This window comes from Brassica rapa, chromosome A01, assembly GCF_000309985.2.
Source record: "Brassica rapa cultivar Chiifu-401-42 chromosome A01, CAAS_Brap_v3.01, whole genome shotgun sequence".
NCBI classification, from domain to species: domain Eukaryota; kingdom Viridiplantae; phylum Streptophyta; class Magnoliopsida; order Brassicales; family Brassicaceae; genus Brassica; species Brassica rapa.
In genome coordinates this window covers 15,510,383-15,528,339 of record NC_024795.2, presented here as the reverse complement: position 1 = coordinate 15,528,339, position 17,957 = coordinate 15,510,383, and the positions used below count along the sequence as shown (strand labels likewise).

The window sequence follows — 17,957 nt, the reverse complement described above, 5'->3', positions numbered from 1 at the left end:
CGAGTATAGGTCCTCTACCTTTTGTTTAAGCTCCTCGACTAACTTTGCGGAATTCACATTGTTTTGTCTCCTCCAGTGGCTCAAAGCTTTCCTACAACTAGCAATGTGCTCCATAATATTCGCCTCCGGAGGCAAGTCCTCCGACTTCCATCCTGCGAGAATGACTTGCCGTAGTTCCTCATTATCCAGCCAACGTTTCTCAAATTTAAACTTCTTTTTTCTCCTCACTGGTTTTCTCAAAATATCTGCTAAGACCGGACGATGATCCGATCCCCAAAGCCTGAGATATCTGACGGCTGAGTGGGAAATTTTTTCATGCCAATCTTCATTTCCTACTGCTCTATCCAGGCGACATCTAACAGTCGTCCCTCCTAATCTTTTCCCTACCCATGATAGCATGTTCCCGGTAAATGGAAATTCTAACATGCCACAGTCACTCAACATTTGCTTGAAAGGCAAGAAAGAACTATCTGAGCGCCTTCTGCCTCCCACTTTCTCACTATGATCAATTATCTCATTAAAATCACCTATCATGAACCATGGTCCATTTCGTGTTGTTGAGAAACGCGTAAGACGTTTCCAAACCTGATCCCTACGTTCTAAAACAGGGTCTCCATAAACAAATGTCATAAAGACTTTTATTCCATCAATGACTGCCTCAATGTCAATCATTATGTTATTTGAAAATAAAACATTAACTTGAAAATCATCCATAAATAAAAGAGCTAAACCTCCGCTGAGACCAAGTGGCTCAACGGTAAACAAGTGATCAAATCCTAAGTCGGCCTGAATGTTTTGCAACAGCAGCCTCTTATTCTTCGTTTCTGAAAGGAATACAAGTCCTGGGCGATGCTGCTGACACATCTCCGTAAGGCGTCGAACTGTGAGGTCATTCCCTATCCCTCGACAGTTCCAACTAAGCGTCCTCATTGATGCTTGTGTGATGAGTTTTTGGAACTCATCAAACCCTCATACTTTGAAGAACTCTCTTTGACCTTCCTTGTTCCTTGGCGATGTCGTCTTGTGCTTTCTGGTCCATGCAGAACCGCATTAGCTGACGACGATCGCTTAGTTGGAGATCCCCTACGAAGGATCTCAAATTTCCGACTGTGAATGCCCAATGGAGCACTACGTTTGACTCCCAGTTTCCTGTTTCTTGTCGACTTCGTACCAGAAGGTCGTCCCTTCCCATCCGGAGGTTCCTCCCTATCGCCAGTGGCTTCCATCTCCATCAGATCCAGGCCAAGAAGGTCATCCTCATTATCTTCAGCATCTGGCATACCTCCATCTTGTTGATCCACCAGCTCCATGTCATGTAAGGCCTCAATGATTTGATCCTTAGCTCCCGACGGTTCTGTTTCCCTCAATGGAGAGAACGTAAGAGAACGAGCATCTCCTCTGTCCCAAAGAGTTACATTCTCCACCATATGATGCTCACGCACTGGAGTGACAATTGTGCTCGCCAATTTCCTGCTAGACCCGCCAGCATTGTTGTCGACAGTACTCGGAGCAGAGACATGTTCATACGGAACAATCTCCCGAGATGTTTCAGCGTGTTCAGAACGGGTTTGAACAGCATCAGATGCCTCAACTTTCCTTGTCTTTACCCTCCAAGCTTGCTCCGTTCTCCGTTCATAAGGACCATAATATATTTCTTGCAGTCATAATATATTTTAATTTTGTCAATGAAGCCTGTGTTTGGATGCTCTTATATACCATGAATTTTATCTACTTTTAGTCATGGTATACGAGTGTTTTAGGATATATTTACTACGCTTTGAAATATTTTTAGATTTTTTTCAGGTTCAGATACGTTTTGGAGAAATATGGTGATTTTGGGATCATTTGGAAATTTTTGAGGTGAAGAACTGCACAAACACGTCATATGTTTAAATACGGATGGAGACCTCCCCATGGTGCGATTAAACTGATAGTTTGACACAAGATAGAACTTTGAGTTAAATTTCAAATGGCACCAGGTTTAGGTCAATCCAACGGTTAGATAAGAAGTTATGTCTGTTTTACTGAAGAGTGGTCAGTTTGTCTCGCGAGAGAGAAAGCTGTCGAGGAGTGAAGGAACGTCGATCGACGGTGCATCCTTGGTGTCAATCGATGGTGACTCCAGAACATGGGCCGAGTTGATTTCAAGACCGAATTAAGCCCAAAAGCAACCACAAATTACCAGAATACTCATGGACGACCTAAAACCTTATTTATGTATTTTCTAAGCCATTGTTGATGGCTACGCTTTCTTTAAGTTTTATTCTATTCATTGTTCTTAGTTAGGAGAGAAGGGAGAACTCCTTCAGAGTCCTCCTGGAATTCTTTTGGTTTTTATATTTTATTCTATTGCAGTTTGATCTATTTATCTATGGTTTTATGTGACCACTATCATGCTTGAATAGATTCACCTTGTTAGGTTTAAGGTTCAGATAGTCGTGAGGGGTTAGCCCAAAATATAGAATTCCTAAGTTGTTAGGATATGAATCAATTGAATTTTCTTTAATGCTTGTGTTCTAGAATAGCTAACTAGGAGATTGCCTATAGATATTAGGGCACAAGTGGAAGCTTGGTTCTCTGTCTGAATTAGTTTAGATTATGCTAGGATTGCTAGAAACAAGCAGAAGCTGATTTAGTTAAACCTAGTGAACATGTCAAACCCGTGCATTTACGCTCCCTGGAAGGTTCATCGATCGATAACTCATTAGTTTTATCAATCGACGGGCTGAATGGTGTATCGATCGACACTCCGTTGTTGGAATTAATCGACACTTTCTCAAGACCAACAAGTGACAGCTGAGATCCTAGATCCGGCGATAGATAGTCTAAAAAATGAAAGTTGATCGACTATTCTTATTGCTTGATTTCTAGAATATATAATATATGCTTAGTATCTATATTTCTATAATCCTGATTGTCTGAATAGAAACCCTAAGTCTAACGCTTTCCACATCTGTCTTAAAACCCCAATCAATCAATCGAAAAATTACTTGTTCACAACCTTATTATTTATATTTAAACATGCTTTCTTATCTTAATCACATAACTAGTAGATCTATTGTGTGTCTTAGCTCCCCGTGAATTCGATCCCTAAGTACTGCAACTCGACCTCTTATTTGAGAGAGTACAAATCACTTATAGGGTAATTTGAGTGATATCATGCAGCATTCAACATTAATATGAGCGTGATATCGAAGAACGAACTTTTTGTTGAATGATACAACATTTCCCTTGTCTAATTTGATACCCTTTTTCTCAATAAACCTACATCAAGCGGACGCATGTAAGCTTAAAATACATTTGCGTCAATCATCGTCCTGCTGTTGAGAGGTTTATAAAACATCTTAGAACATTTTCCGTTAACCATATATGCATTATCCTTCTTTCCTGACCGCAAGGTCCATGCATCATACAATCCCCAATAATTGTATATAATTTTGGATCTACCGTCTTGTCCGGTATTTCTGCTCAAATATTATTATCTATATCATCGGCTGTCAGAAATTTTGATTCGTTTTCTATAAAGAGTAGAATATGAGCGAGTGGTGTAGAACCTAAATTCCACACAAAGTATTTGATAGTGATCGGGGTTGATCTAGGGAAGATAAATGATGTGGGCAACGATATCTTTAGAACACAAAGATGTTAAATAGTTTCCAGTAGGTGAAAATAGACTTTATTGATAATTGGGATCGAATATAATGAATCGAACTAAGTCGAATGAAACACACGAGTTCGATCAAGAAGGAATCTAAAAGTGGGAAGACAATAAGATTGATATGAATAAGGCTCTCTAGGGTTTTCAACGTGTCCTCCTCCTTGTTTCTTCTCCTTCTTTTGTAGCAAGTCGACTCCGAGATCTCCGTGCCAGCTCCGCGATTTCAGCTTCTTGTTGCGCAATCATTGCAACCTCTGTGACTCCTTCTTCGAGCTCGATTCTGGTTGTGGGCCTCGGCGTGTCTCGGCCCATGTCTCTGATCGGGGCCAATTTCGGTCTTGACCAAAATTGGGTCCAACAAGTGGTATTTCTGTTTTTTTTAAACTCAATAGTATACATTACTTAAAGATGAAAAAGAGTCCTGCAGATTTATATAAACAAAAAAATTATCTAAAGTAGTTGTTCCAGAAAAAAAGTAATAGAAAATTTTTTTGAACAATTTCAAAGAAATTTACATGCATCAGTTGACCCAAAGAAGGAGCCATTCTTTTTTGTCAACTCACCGATACTATTATCGAGATTCACCTTGAAAAATCTACACAATATGTCTGGTCTGTCTTCCATTGTTCAATTATATTTGTTCATTCAGACCATTTTGGATTGCACGTAAAAGTGATGAAAAGATTTGGAAATTTGAAGTACTTGCACAGAGACATGGCATCATAGTAGTGCTGCTTAATATATTTTTTTCCTCCGGTGAAAGTGGCTGGAACTGGAATAAAGTTGTGAAAGTGGCTGGAACTGGAATAAAAATTCAACTCCCTTTCTCAGCCTTCTTAATCCCACCTCTGGCATCTGCTTTTTGGATTGCTTCATAACTATATGACCGGAGCATTTTATGATTCAGCCACAAGTAATGCAATCTACTCGATTCTACTGGCGTAAGCGTCCACAAGAAACTGATGAAACAATCTGTCCAATCATGTAATTATAGGTGATTTCCCCCTTCCTCTCTAAAATCCCAAATGCAATGAATTCACGCATTGTTACCGACTTGCGCCTTCTCACAGTGGTATCTTCAAAATAAATAGGAATTTTTAATCAAAATGTATCCTCTCCATATGGAAATAATAACGGATAGTGTAGAGGTAAATATGCTGGTTATAATTCACTTATCCTTTGTAACTTTCCACTTGTACTTTCAGTGACATATACAATGAGCTGCATAAATGATGAAATGGTAACGATAGTGTAACAACTTAGTTTTGTGGTACATGGTGGTGTAAGTCTTATTAGAATTGATATGAGAGCATGTCCATTGATTGATACTCTATAAGTATCCAAATAAAAACAAAATGAGAAAAATAAAAAAGAGAAGATGAAAAGTATCTAAAATTAGATGTTTTTAGAAATTATCTTTACAAATATCAATTTATAAGTGGTTTGATATTTAGAAAAATATTTAAATTTAATCTAATAATTTTATTTTATTAAAATAATAATATAAACCAAATTAGAACTTCAATATTAGAACCTTACTAAAAAGTAAGATTTCTTTTAAGAACTTAATTTAGTTCTTTCTCTTGCTTTTGTGACATTTTCAATTTTATATTCATAAAAAAATTCCACATACTCTATGTGGTTACTATTGATGGAGATGTCCTGAATATCTTTATCACTAAAGTGCACTAATATTTCCGGATACATATCCAGAAAGAACGTTAAGCATAATTGAGCATAAGTAATCAAAAGTAACATATCGAAAAGTGATTCATGATATCGTGATAGTGAAGCTAAAGCACGATAAAATATTATGTGGTAATTAAAGGGCCACCAAATAATTATTAAGTCTCCTCGGCCGGGTGATGGGGCCTACGGACTAAATGAGCGGGTGTGGAGACTCCACTGGCTGAATGAGCAGGTGTGAGGGCCCACTTGCTGAATGAGCAGGCGTGGGGGCTCACAGGCCGAATGAGAAGGTGTGTGGGCGGCGTGTGGGCCCACAGACCGATGAGCGGGTGTGGGGAACAATTTGCTGAAGGAGCAGGTGTGGGACCCACTGACCGAATGAGCGGACATGGGAGACTACAGTCCGATGAGCGAGTGTGGGGGTCTCACTTGCGGGATTGATCATGAAGAGCAACGAGATTGTTGTGCTTTGTGAGAAGGGGTGATTACGGTATAAGATAGTGTATGTTGAAACTTGAAATTTTTTTAAAAAAAAATTGATGTGGCTACCTATGTCACCAAAATACACTTCTCTTTTGGGAACAAATTCAGAGAGAATTTTAAAGTTAAGCGTGTTTGAGTTGACTAATAAAATGATGGGTAAAGCGTGAAAAAATATCAAATGGTTTTTGCAAGATCAATAACCAAATATTTCTATCATTTGAGAAACTGGCGCTCTAGCTGTCGGCTGGGAGACCGAGGACAAGTGTGGAAACCACTGACAAGATATGCCTTACAAATAGTCTTAGTTGAACTTGTATTCTTGGAATTGATAAGGATCCAGAGATATTGCTATTTGTGATTTTTGTGTGGGTTCGAAAATGTCGTTCTCTTTGATGTTAATATACCAGAGTATCTAAACTATTAAAACAGGAGTACAAATAGAAAATAACCTTGAGTTTTCCTCAACAATTACTTATCCATGCCATTAGATTAAAACAAATCGTTCGCTTTACCTATCTATTTATTCCCTTTTAATAAATTCACCATTAACAAACCGCCTTACAACACTAAAATTGTCCGTAGCAAACCGGATACAATCTGTGGTTTGTATAACCACTTCCTTAATATTAGTTAGCTCCACAATCTTTTTTAAAACACTACTCCCTCTGTTTTTTAATGTTACATATTCTAGATTTTTCACACATTTTAATAAAACATATTAAATTTGCATATTTTTGTGTTTTAATTTTAAACCAATAATAATTCAGTAAATATAATTGAGTTTTTTGAAATTTGCAATTAGTTAATAAAACATGTCTTGAAAATGTAAAAAATAGATCTTTTTAAAACAATTTTTTTCTTAGAATATGTAATATTAAGGAACAGAGGGAGTACAATTTAGCTTGACTTGATTACAACTTTCTTTAGTGGAGATCTTTTGCCGTTTATATAGAAATATTATATTGAAAATATATTTTTGAGACACAAAACTAAATTAGCTCCACCAAATAACACAAAAATCTGAATCACTCCAAAACAATATAATTTTCTAATTATAATTTTTATGCTTAATATAATATTATGATTTTTGATATTTTTATAATTATATAAAATTTAAATATTGTTAATTTATTATTTAACCTCTGATATGTTTGGTAATTAACCAGTCATAAGTATCTCGTACCAATTTATAACCGCAGAACCAGTCATATAAATCTCTTAAAACCGATAGAAACCGCAACCATCCGCATTCACAAACTCTCGCAACCGCTGCTGCTGCGTTTGAACCAGTCAGGCCCTAAGTCAGTTATCTTTATATATATAATAGAGTTTCCTCTCTCCTAGGCGTGCCACGTAGGCGGACACGTCAGAAAGTCGAAAGCTCTAGGCGTGACACGTGTCTCATCTCCTTAAACTTTGCGTTTCATTAAGTCAAATATTTCATTTGTTTGGGCTTATTCCGTTTGTGCTTTCGGGCTCTGTGGAGTCTAACCCTAATTTTGTTTTCACGAAACATGAAACTTTACGGTTTGTCTCTCCCCTTTCGGCCACTTCTGATTTCTGACCACGATCGTAACGATCGATTGTCTCTCCCCTTCCTCTGTCACCTTCAATGGTGTTTCAAGAAATTGTTTGTCTCAGATCTCTGTCCCCTTCAATGGTGTTTCAAGAGATTGTTTGTCTCAGATCAATCTGCAGCCGCGTCTCTTTGTCTTTCTACCTACTGATTATTAAGTGATGTTGTCCCAATCCTTGGAATAAGCGGAAACAACATCAGATGACTGAGCAGGTAGGTGAGAATCGAAACAAACTTTTTGTTTTTCTATTATCTTTCGTGTTGTACACTTCTGCTTTACTGGTCTGGATTTGATACTTGGGTATTAACCACCCATGTTTTATAGGTCGCTCTTTTTGGATATGATTACACCAAAGATGTGGGGGCTGGTCAGACAAACTTCTGTTTATCATTGATTCTATTGAAGGTTACTGTCATCTTCTCAATATCATGTATATGTAGTTTCTCATTAGGGGTGTCAATTGGTTGGGCCACCCATGGGCTAACCCATTCCAAACAAACATGGGTGGGTGATGGTCATACCCAAATAATTAATGGTCCAATTGGGTTAAAGATCCACTTTGCCCATGGGCTAACTGGTCCAAACCAAATGGGTGTTGGGCTGGCCCAAAAACTTAATTTGTAGGGTTTAGAGAATTTGGGAAAAAATTAATCAGAAATAATATTTCACGATTCTTCTCTTCTCTCTCGCGATTCTCTCTTCTCTCCCAGATTTCTCTTCGTCTACTGTTCTTGTGTTCATCCATACGATTCTCTCTTCCCTCCCATCGATTCCCTTCTTCAGTTCTTCAGGTATGATTCGATTTTAGCTCTGATCTCGCGATTTCTCTACTTTCTGTGTTGTGGGTGTTGTGGGTTTTGTGGGTTTTGTGGGTTTTGTGGATGATGAATCTCGTTTCCATTGTTTCTATTGTTTACTCTAGTTTATGTGTGTAATATTAAATATTAGCCATAGGGAAGCTCTCATCTTTCGGTTCTGAGATTTGTCTAGAACTCATTAGATTAGGTTGAAATGAGAATATATATCACCGATGCTGTGTCTAAAGGTTTCGAATTTGGATTCTTAACGCTCTGTTGATGCAGCAACTAAAGATGTATATGGTTGTTGTGTGGTGCAGCCAGTTGGTTTGGGGAAGATCGCTAAACATATTAACGCTGGGCAGATAGATTCCCATGAGTTGATCAAGATGAAAACGCTCAAGGTTTGGTCGTGGTGCTGTGGGTGATGACATCACCGTGATGTGCTGATGATATTAAATAGAAGAAAGAGTAAGACTAATGGGTCGTAGTGCTGATGATATTAAATATTCTTGCAGTCATTCAGATAATAATTTGGTTATGGCCTTTTAACTTTGCTTTGTGATTCTTTGCTGGTTGTTTGTGTAGGTTATTGAGTTAGACTGTAGCAAAGCAATACTCTGCTCGGCAAAGGATACCTCCACCTCCTGAAACTGCAGAAAAACCCTTCAGAGCCTTAATCTTTAACAGGTATCTACTAGCTTTAGGAACAAAACTCAGAGAAGAAATGGTTATGCTATAGATTAGATAAGCAAGCTTTGGTGATCTTTGTCATGTTCTCTGGTAGATTTAATATGTATTTGCTTGTGTGTGGGATATTTTGGGAAATGAATCAGGAGGTGGAATGGGAAATAATTTGAGAATTTTGATAAAAATTTTGATAAATTTTGATAAAAATTTCAAAAGCCTGTGCGGGTAACTATTTGTTATTCATTTTAAGTGATTATGTTTTCTAATTCCAAAAAACTTACTATCAGATCAGAGATGGTCCTGAGCATAATCAAAGTGAAACATTGGCATAAAACCCTCAAATTTTTAAAAAAAAATTATGGAAAAAAATTCTTTCTCTGAGTTGTGTCTTGCTCTTAAAGACTGCATTAATCAAAAGCTTTTATATGTTTAGCCTCTTTGCTGCATCAAGTTTTTGCTTTTTTTATATTAAAAAAGTGGATAACTATAGTTCTCTTAACGTGTAGATTTTGTGTGTCTGTGACTTCGAAACACAATATATAAGTCTTTTAGTTTACTTGTACTCAGAAAATGGAAGCTATAGACTTGAACGATGATGGTCAGAATGATGTGATGGATGAAGATATAGAGGATCATGAAGTTTTAGAGGATTCCGAGGCTAACAGAGGCACACAACCGAGACAAGTTCAGTCACGCCGTAAAGTCTCAAGGTGCTGGAGAAAGTTTACTATACTTGGAGGAAGGCTGTCTGATGGTACAACTAAGATCAGATGCAACCTTAGTATAGGTAGTAGAGTTCTTAACAAGTATAGGAGCTGTCTACTACCTACTAATGTTCAAGCTTTAGTGTGTACAAGGAACTGGTTAAAAGGATTTCCTGAAATTGGTAAGTGTTGGTTATAATTTATTCATATAATAAATTACTTCAGAATCTTCATGGGATTATTTTTTTGGTAGGTGATGAGTCTCTTGAGAAGATAGAAGAGGAGAAAGAAGAAGAGGAGAAAGAGAAGGAGAAAGAAGAGGAGAGTGGAGAATCTATAGACTTGAATTGAGGTACTGATCAGTCTTGATATGTACTTTTGGATAAGATATTGAAATGTTCTAGCTATTGATCAGTCTTGCAAGTAACTAATTTGAGTTTGTGGGTTTAGTATTGAGTTAGTATAGAAAGGAACTTGACTAACTCACACTGATCTTGTCATTGTTTACTTATTAAAGTAGCATCTGATCTTGTTGTCTTTGTTCACACTGATTTTGTTATCTTTTTTCACACTGAGCTTTTGTTCTTTTGCTTGTGACAAGCCTTGTGTTGATAAGTTGTGTGTTTACTTATCAAATCCATTTAGAAGTTGGGAGAGAGTGAGAAAATCAAGCGTTGACGTTGAGTATGTTCTTGTGTGTTTACTTATCAAATCACATCCTTTTACGAACAGGTATTAGAACAAGTTATGAGAATCATTGAATAACTCCAAGTAGCTATTTTTTTCCTTTTTGCAGACTGAAGACAAGTAAAGAAGCTGGAAGCTGGAGCAAAGTGAATCATGATATCAGAGTTATAACTTTTTTTTTACATAAAACATAGAGTTATGAAAAACTGAAGTCTATTGAATTTAATTTACATCACATTTGTATTCAGAAATTTTCAATGACATTAAAATTGAGTTTAGATTGAGTTTATATAAATTTTCTATAATTTTTATTTTCTATAAGTATATAAGTTTGTAAATTGAGTTTATAATAATTGATTATGAACAAAATTGAGCTAATTGTTAAAAAGAATAATAATGGGTGGTCTTGGGTTATTTCCAATGGGTATGGGCTAACTTGGGTGTGGGTGTTTTTGGGTATGGGTATTAAATGGGTGTGGGTGTTTTTGGGTAGGGGTGTTAAATGGCCCAACTGTAATGGGTGTGGGCCGCCCAACTTGACATCCCTATTTCTCATTCTGTTGAACCATGGCAGCTTGAAGATTATCAACCACCATGCCATCTTCAAATGGAGTTACAAAACAGAGAAATATACTCAGGTATTGATGGCTTAAACCTCTTCCTTCTTTTTCATTAATTTTTATTAGCTAATGATTTTATATTTGTGAGAAGTTATATTCTATTGGAACACTTGGTGTTGCAAGGATTTCCCACTACAAAGACCTAGACGTTAGGTGTTGCAACTGCGTTAAGAGCTTTGTCTTGCTCCGCGCAACTAGCTGTGCAGTAATGTCCGACTAGGCAGCATGTTCTATTACAGTGCCTCGAGGTTTTCACCAATCAGAAGAGACCATTCCACATCTTGGAACACTTCATAAGGATATGTTCCTATTGTTGGGATAAGCTTGAAAGAAAAGGAAACTTGAGTTAGAAGTTATCCACCTAATCCTACCGAGTTATGGAATATAGGAATACTAGTATGTTTAGGAGTTATCTAGATATACTACCTATTAGGATTAGGAATTATAAATCTCTATATAAGAAGATGCAAGTGTGTTGCATAGCTTAACAGTTTAGAGATTGAGCTTAAGTTTTGAGTTATTTTCTTAAGCATTAATAAAAGTGAGTTATACTTTTATACAGTCTTTGAATTCTAGATTTGGTATCAGAGCAAAGCTAAAAGGATGAGTGGTGAAATAGTAGCAACGACGGCGAAGGAGAAAGAAGGAGCAAGCTCTACGACTATCAAATGTCCAATGCTTGGAACAGCAAACTATACGGTGTGGGCAATAAGAATGAAAATAGCACTCAAAGTTCATAAAGTATGGGAAGCCATTGAAGAGGAGGCAATCGATGGAGATAAGAATGATATGGCGATAGCCCTATTGTTCCAGTCTATACCGGAGGTCTTAGTCTTGCAGTGCGGAGAACTTGATACAGCTAAAAAGGTATGGGATGCAATTAAAGTCAGGCATGTTGGAGCAGAGAGAGTCAAAGAAGCACGGTTACAAACTCTAATGAGTGAATTTGATCGCTTAAAGATGAAGGAAACAGAATCTATAGATGATTTTGGAGGAAAACTTGCTGAGATATCATCAAAGTCTGCAGCCCTAGGTGTCAGCATAGAAGAACCAAAACTGGTGAAGAAATTTTTGAGTAGTCTACCTCGGAGAAAATATATTCACATTGTTGCGTCCTTAGAACAGGTTCTAGACCTAAACAAAACAAGTTTTGAGGACATTATAGGACGCTTAAAAGCGTATGAAGAACGCATCTCCGAGGAAGAGGAGCCGCAAGAAGATCAAACTAAGTTAATGTATGCAACATCAGACTCCCAAAGTACACAACCAAACCGCGATTATAGAAATCAGCGAGGTCGAGGACGCGGGGGACGCTCGTACTACAGGGGTCGTGGCAGAGGAAGGTACAATCCAGACACGTCAAGAGTAACATGTTACAGGTGTGATAAACAAGGTCATTACGCCAGTGACTGTCCGGATCGTCTCCTCAAGTTACAAGAAGCACTTGAGAATGAAAATAGCGACACACAGGATGCAGACGAACTAATGATGAATGAAGTAGTCTATCTCAACGAGAAGAACTGCATACCTGATAAGTATGAGACAAACAAAGACACTGGAGACATCTGGTACTTAGACAACGGAGCTAGTAACCACATGACCGGAGACAAAAGATACTTCTCAAGTATAGATGAGACGATCTCGGGAAAGGTAAGGTTTGGTGATGATTCCCGGATCGATATTAAGGGAAAAGGTACTATATCTTTCACTGACATGAATGGTGAAGCGAGAAAGATGATGGATGTGTACTTCATTCCTGACTTGAGAAGCAATATCATCTCCCTTGGTCAAGCAACTGAGTCAGGCTGTGACATAAGACTAAAAGGCGACGACTTAACTATGCATGATCAACACGGTAAGCTTCTGGTAAAAGCAAACAGATCAAAGAACAGACTCTACAAGGTAAGAATGGGAATCAGAGATACATCGCAGCTATTCTTAAGCGAGATAAGTGAATCTAATAGGTGGCATTCAAGGCTTGGACACGTTAACACAATGACCATGAAGACAATGATACAAAAAGGGCTTGTTAGTGGAATCCCAAACATCAACGTTGAGAAAGAATTGTGTCCATCGTGCTTACTTGGTAAACAAGCAAGGCAAGTCTTTCCTCAGGCTACAACGTTCAGAGCAACCAAACCACTCGAGCTTATCCATGGAGACCTGTGCGGGCCAATAACACCAAGCACACCAGGTGGAAACCGCTATATCTTTGTTATTATTGACGATCACTCAAGGTATATGTGGACAGTTTTACTTAAAGAGAAAAGTGAAGCATTCTCAAAATTCAAACGCCTCAGAGGACTAGTGGAAAGAGAAATTGGAGAGAAGATAGGAACATTCAGAACTGATCGAGGTGGGGAGTTCGTATCTCACGAGTTCAACTCGTATTGTGACATCTCAGGAATCAAAAGACATCTTACCGCTCCGTACACTCCACAGCAAAACGGAGTAGTAGAGAGAAGAAACAGAACGTTAATGGAGATGGCAAGAAGTCTTTTGAAACATATGCATATGCCAAACTACCTATGGGGAGAGTCAATCCGACATGCGACATATCTTATCAACAGGATCGCCACAAGATCACTACAAAACCAGACACCTTACGAAGTCTTACGGGGAAGAGTTCCAAACATAAGTCACCTTAGGGTATTTGGATGCATTGGCTATGCCAAAGTAGACAAGGTACATCTCAAGAAACTTGATGACAGGACAAGAGTATTGGTTCATCTAGGAACGGAACCAGGGTCTAAAGCCTATAGACTACTAGATGCTGAGACTCGGAAGATAGTGGTCAATAGAGATGTCGTGTTCGATGAAACAAAAGGTCTGAACTGGAAGAAACACGATGCTGAGGTCGAAAGTTATAATGATTTTGTGATCACAAGTGGTGAGTTTGGAAATCATGGAGTCGCAGAAGAAAAATCAAACGTAGATCCCAAGCAAGGTTCAGACACACTAGAAAACAAAGCAACGAACGCAGAGAATGATGACGAGGATAAAGAAGATGAGAATACAGAGCCATCGGAATCAATAGAAGAAGGAGAAAACAGAGCACTAAGGAGAAGCGAAAGACAAACCTCGAAACCCAAGTACCTTGAGGATTACGTTTTGCTAGCTGAAGAAGAAGGTGAGATATTATTGACGTGCTTAAATGATGAACCAAAGAATTTTGAGGAGGCAAGAGAACTTAAGGAGTGGATAGATGCATGCAAGGATGAAATCCAATCCATCGAGAAGAATGAAGTATGGAAACTTGTTGACCTACCGAGTGGCACAAAGTCGATAGGCCTCAGATGGATCTTTAAGATCAAACGCAATTCAGACGGTTCCATTAACAAGTATAAAGCACGTTTAGTGGCAAAAGGGTATGTGCAGCAACATGGGATTGACTTCGATGAAGTCTTTGCCCCTGTAGCACGGCTTGAAACTATTAGACTACTTATCAGCATTGCAGCCACAAACGGATGGGAAGTGCACCACCTTGACGTCAAAACGGCATTCTTACACGGAGAATTAAAAGAGACAGTCTATGTCACACAACCGGAAGGCTTTGAGGTGAAAGGGAGCGAAAGGAAAGTATACAAACTCAATAAAGCCTTGTACGGATTGCGACAAGCGCCGCGAGCTTGGAATAACAAGTTAAATCGTATACTGCTTGAATTCGGTTTTGAGAAATGTTCAAAGGAGCACTCAGTATATAGGAAGACCGTGGAGCATGACATACTCGTGATAGCTGTGTATGTCGATGATCTCTTTGTGAGTGGAGCAAACGAGAAGATCATAGGAGATTTCAAGAGAGAGATGGCGTCTAAATTTGATATGAGCGATCTGGGAAGACTAAGCTATTATCTTGGTATTGAAGTTCATCAAGAGGAGGGACGCATAAGCTTAAATCAAAGGCGGTATGCACTTAAAATCTTAGAAGAAAGCGGGATGAAACATTGCAACATGACGCATACACCAATGGAAGTAGGTCTGAAACTATCAAAGTCAGTTGAAGAAAAAGATGTAGATGCAACAAGATACAGAAGAATCATCGGCTGTTTCAGGTATCTCATTCACACGCGACCTGATCTCGCATACACAGTGGGGGTTCTAAGTCGATACATGACCAGTCCGAAAGTCTCTCATGAAGCGGCAATGAAACACTGTCTCAGATATCTTCAAGGAACAACGTCACTTGGTCTTATCTGTGAACGATCAACACCTGGAATCCCAAAGCTTATTGGATACAGTGACAGTAGCCACAACGTAGACATGGACGATGGAAGAAGTACTGGAGGTCACATCTTCTATCTTGGAAGAAGCTTGATCACGTGGAGCTCAAGCAAACAAGATACAGTTGCTCTGTCCTCGTGTGAAGCAGAGTTCATGGCCGGAACAGAGGCAGCAAAGCAGGCCATATGGTTACAAGAGCTATTGAGTGAAGTTACAGAGCAGCCTGTCGAGAAAGTCTTGATCCGAATAGACAATCAGTCTGCGATTGCTCTCACCAAGAATCCGGTGTTCCATGGCAGAAGCAAACATATACATCGGCGATATCACTTTATACGGGAGTGCATTGAGAAAGGACAAGTCGACGTGGAACATGTCTCAGGAGAAATGCAAAAAGCTGATATTCTAACTAAAGCACTTGGAAGGATCAAGTTTAGAGAAATGAGAGATCTCATCGGGATGCAAGATATAACGAAAGATGGTTTCAAGCTTAAGGAGGAGATTGTTGGGATAAGCTTGAAAGAAAAGGAAACTTGAGTTAGAAGTTATCCACCTAATCCTACCGAGTTATGGAATATAGGAATACTAGTATGTTTAGGAGTTATCTAGATATACTACCTATTAGGATTAGGAATTATAAATCTCTATATAAGAAGATGCAAGTGTGTTGCATAGCTTAACAGTTTAGAGATTGAGCTTAAGTTTTGAGTTATTTTCTTAAGCATTAATAAAAGTGAGTTATACTTTTATACAGTCTTTGAATTCTAGACCTATATCAACTTCTCTCAACCAAGGGAACAAGGAATCCTCGAGTTCCATTGCAGATAAAGCGATTATCTGACCCAAGAAAACAGTTCTATGCTGTTCAGGACTTACCTTTGAAAAGAAGGTAAAGAAATATACATACCCTTTTATTTATCAAAACCTATCCACGTTACAACATAAACCGCATGGATGGCTTTGCTTGCAGAATCTGATTTTGGAATTTGCTGAAGTTTCTGGAGTTACAATCTCGAGAAAATGGGAGCCAAGAGTTACGCATGTAATTGCATCAACCAACGAAAATGGAGCCTGCAAAAGGACACTCAAATTCATGATGGGGATCCTGGAGGGGAAATGGATTCTGAGCATTGATTGTAAGTATTATCAGAAATGTAACATGTATGTTTCCATTTGATCAAATCCACAATTTGTCAAAAATGTTTGTATATATTATCTTGCAGGGATCAAGGCCTGTATGAAAGACAGAGAATATGTAAGCGAGGAGCTATATGAGATTTCCATTGATGTACATGGAACACGACAAGGACCTTTTACTGGAAGACAAAGAGCTTTGAACAAGGTTTGATTCGTCTATCTCTGTGGTTCTCTCTATATTACAACATACTTAACAAACTATCGTCTAAAATGGTTTCATTCTGCAGGAACCAAAACTTTTTAGTGGGCTGAAGTTTTACAATCGAGAGCCTGGATTGATCTCTCTGTTCCAAGAAGTTTCAAAACAAGGTTTGGTCTGTTCCAAATACTGCATCAGAAGCAAGCTACAGCCGAGAAACCAAGTTCATAAGACCATATTATTAGAAAGTAATCATATTCTATGTAACAGTATTGGAAAAAGAGTAACTTACTTTGATCATTCCTGCAGCACCTCCCTCGCTGTGATTTGAAAAAGATAAAAGGGTTCGTGATTGATTTGAAATTGGAGATAAAGACGAAATTGGATTAATATTTATCCCAAAATGAAACTCTCTTCGTTTTTTTTCTTTACTGTAATAAATTACTCACATTGATTTTTTCCCATATAAGCCATAACATCTTCATATTTTTATTTATATCTACATATTAAATATTTGAAATAAATCTATATAAATAAATTCTACTAATATATTTATAATTTAAACATTTAAAATCATATTATATTTAAAAATAACTTTAAATTCGGTGACAAATGTTATCCTCCTCCTGATGTATACCATATCATTATAAGATTCAATTTACATAATATATATATATATATATTTGAAAAATAACCAAAATGTTTTTCAATGTTTAATAATTTAATATATGTGAATAAATTGAAAAATACAAATACTCATTTTCATTTTACAATAGATCATATATTAAAAATAATTATTAAATAATATAGTAAATAAATTTACATATACTAATATATTTACTTTCTAACATTTTAAGTTTACAAATTTCTTATTTAAAAGAATAAATCTGATTAAATAAATATATATCTGATCCAAAATTATAATAAAAATACTTTAGCATGTTTATATAAATAATTTATTGTAAATGAAATCAGAATATATAACAAAAAATATTATTTGATATATATAATAAGTTAATTATATATATAATAAAGTGTAAGAAGTATACTATACCAAGTACCATTTATTTTTAAAACTCTAATCATGAGTTACTTAGATTATGTGATTTTTTTTTATTTTCAAGCATCCTAATAATATATACATAAGACTCAAACAAACATGTATAGTTTTAAATAGCAATGATCTCCTTTAATTTTTTATGTAATCTAAACTTCGCACTACTTATTAATTATTACTTATAACTTCACTAAACTCACCAAGCAATTTTAAAAAAACTTAATTTTAACTATTACAATAGTTAAATTAAAAAACTATTAAAAATAAAATTAATAATTTCTTTAAAACTTAATTTTTAATAATTTTAACTTTTTCGCTTTTTAAAGTAAATAGTCAAATAAATAGATAATAATAAATAATGATTACTATATATTATAAAACTAAACACTTATATAATAATAAATAGTGAGTACTATATATTATTACTATATATTATCAAAC

The 17,957-nt window shown here is 36.9% G+C and overlaps 2 protein-coding genes and 2 long non-coding RNA genes across 8 annotated transcripts; 3 read left to right on the top strand and 1 right to left on the bottom strand.

The window, feature by feature from the left end:
• Nucleotides 1-2,308: 2,308 nt before the first annotated feature.
• Nucleotides 2,309-11,216, top strand: LOC103873192. Of its 3 annotated transcripts, none has more exons than XR_633874.3 (4): nt 2,309-7,619; nt 7,732-7,812; nt 10,860-10,923; nt 10,997-11,216. It is a non-coding gene; the product is annotated as an uncharacterized LOC103873192 (long non-coding RNA). The 3 variants fall into 3 exon arrangements; XR_633859.3 differs by having other exon boundaries at nt 2,310-7,623; XR_633863.3 differs by having other exon boundaries at nt 2,317-7,623; nt 11,029-11,216.
• On the top strand, nt 7,855-10,603 carry LOC103854587. 3 transcript variants are annotated; one of them, XR_004457217.1, is made up of 5 exons: nt 7,855-8,198; nt 8,525-8,675; nt 8,793-8,894; nt 9,462-9,780; nt 9,852-10,603. XR_004457217.1 is itself a non-coding variant. In XM_033289563.1 (4 exons), the coding sequence occupies exons 3-4, from the start codon at nt 9,465-9,467 to the stop codon at nt 9,947-9,949; spliced, it is 414 nt and encodes a 137-aa protein (XP_033145454.1). In that variant the 5' UTR covers nt 7,855-8,198; nt 8,525-8,675; nt 8,793-9,464; the 3' UTR covers nt 9,950-10,603. The 3 variants fall into 3 exon arrangements, 1 of the variants encoding a protein (XP_033145454.1); XR_004457218.1 differs by having other exon boundaries at nt 9,447-9,780; XM_033289563.1 differs by having other exon boundaries at nt 8,793-9,780.
• Nucleotides 10,954-16,131, bottom strand: LOC108871838. Its single transcript, XR_004457222.1, has 2 exons — nt 15,894-16,131; nt 10,954-11,212 (listed from the first exon to the last, which is right to left on the bottom strand). It is a non-coding gene; the product is annotated as an uncharacterized LOC108871838 (long non-coding RNA).
• Nucleotides 15,903-16,945, top strand: LOC103873167. The gene is made up of 4 exons (XM_009151600.3): nt 15,903-16,012; nt 16,119-16,259; nt 16,347-16,465; nt 16,548-16,945. Exons 2-4 carry the CDS (start codon nt 16,217-16,219, stop codon nt 16,788-16,790), a joined length of 405 nt encoding a protein of 134 aa, XP_009149848.1. The 5' UTR covers nt 15,903-16,012; nt 16,119-16,216; the 3' UTR covers nt 16,791-16,945.
• Nucleotides 16,946-17,957: the final 1,012 nt, after the last annotated feature.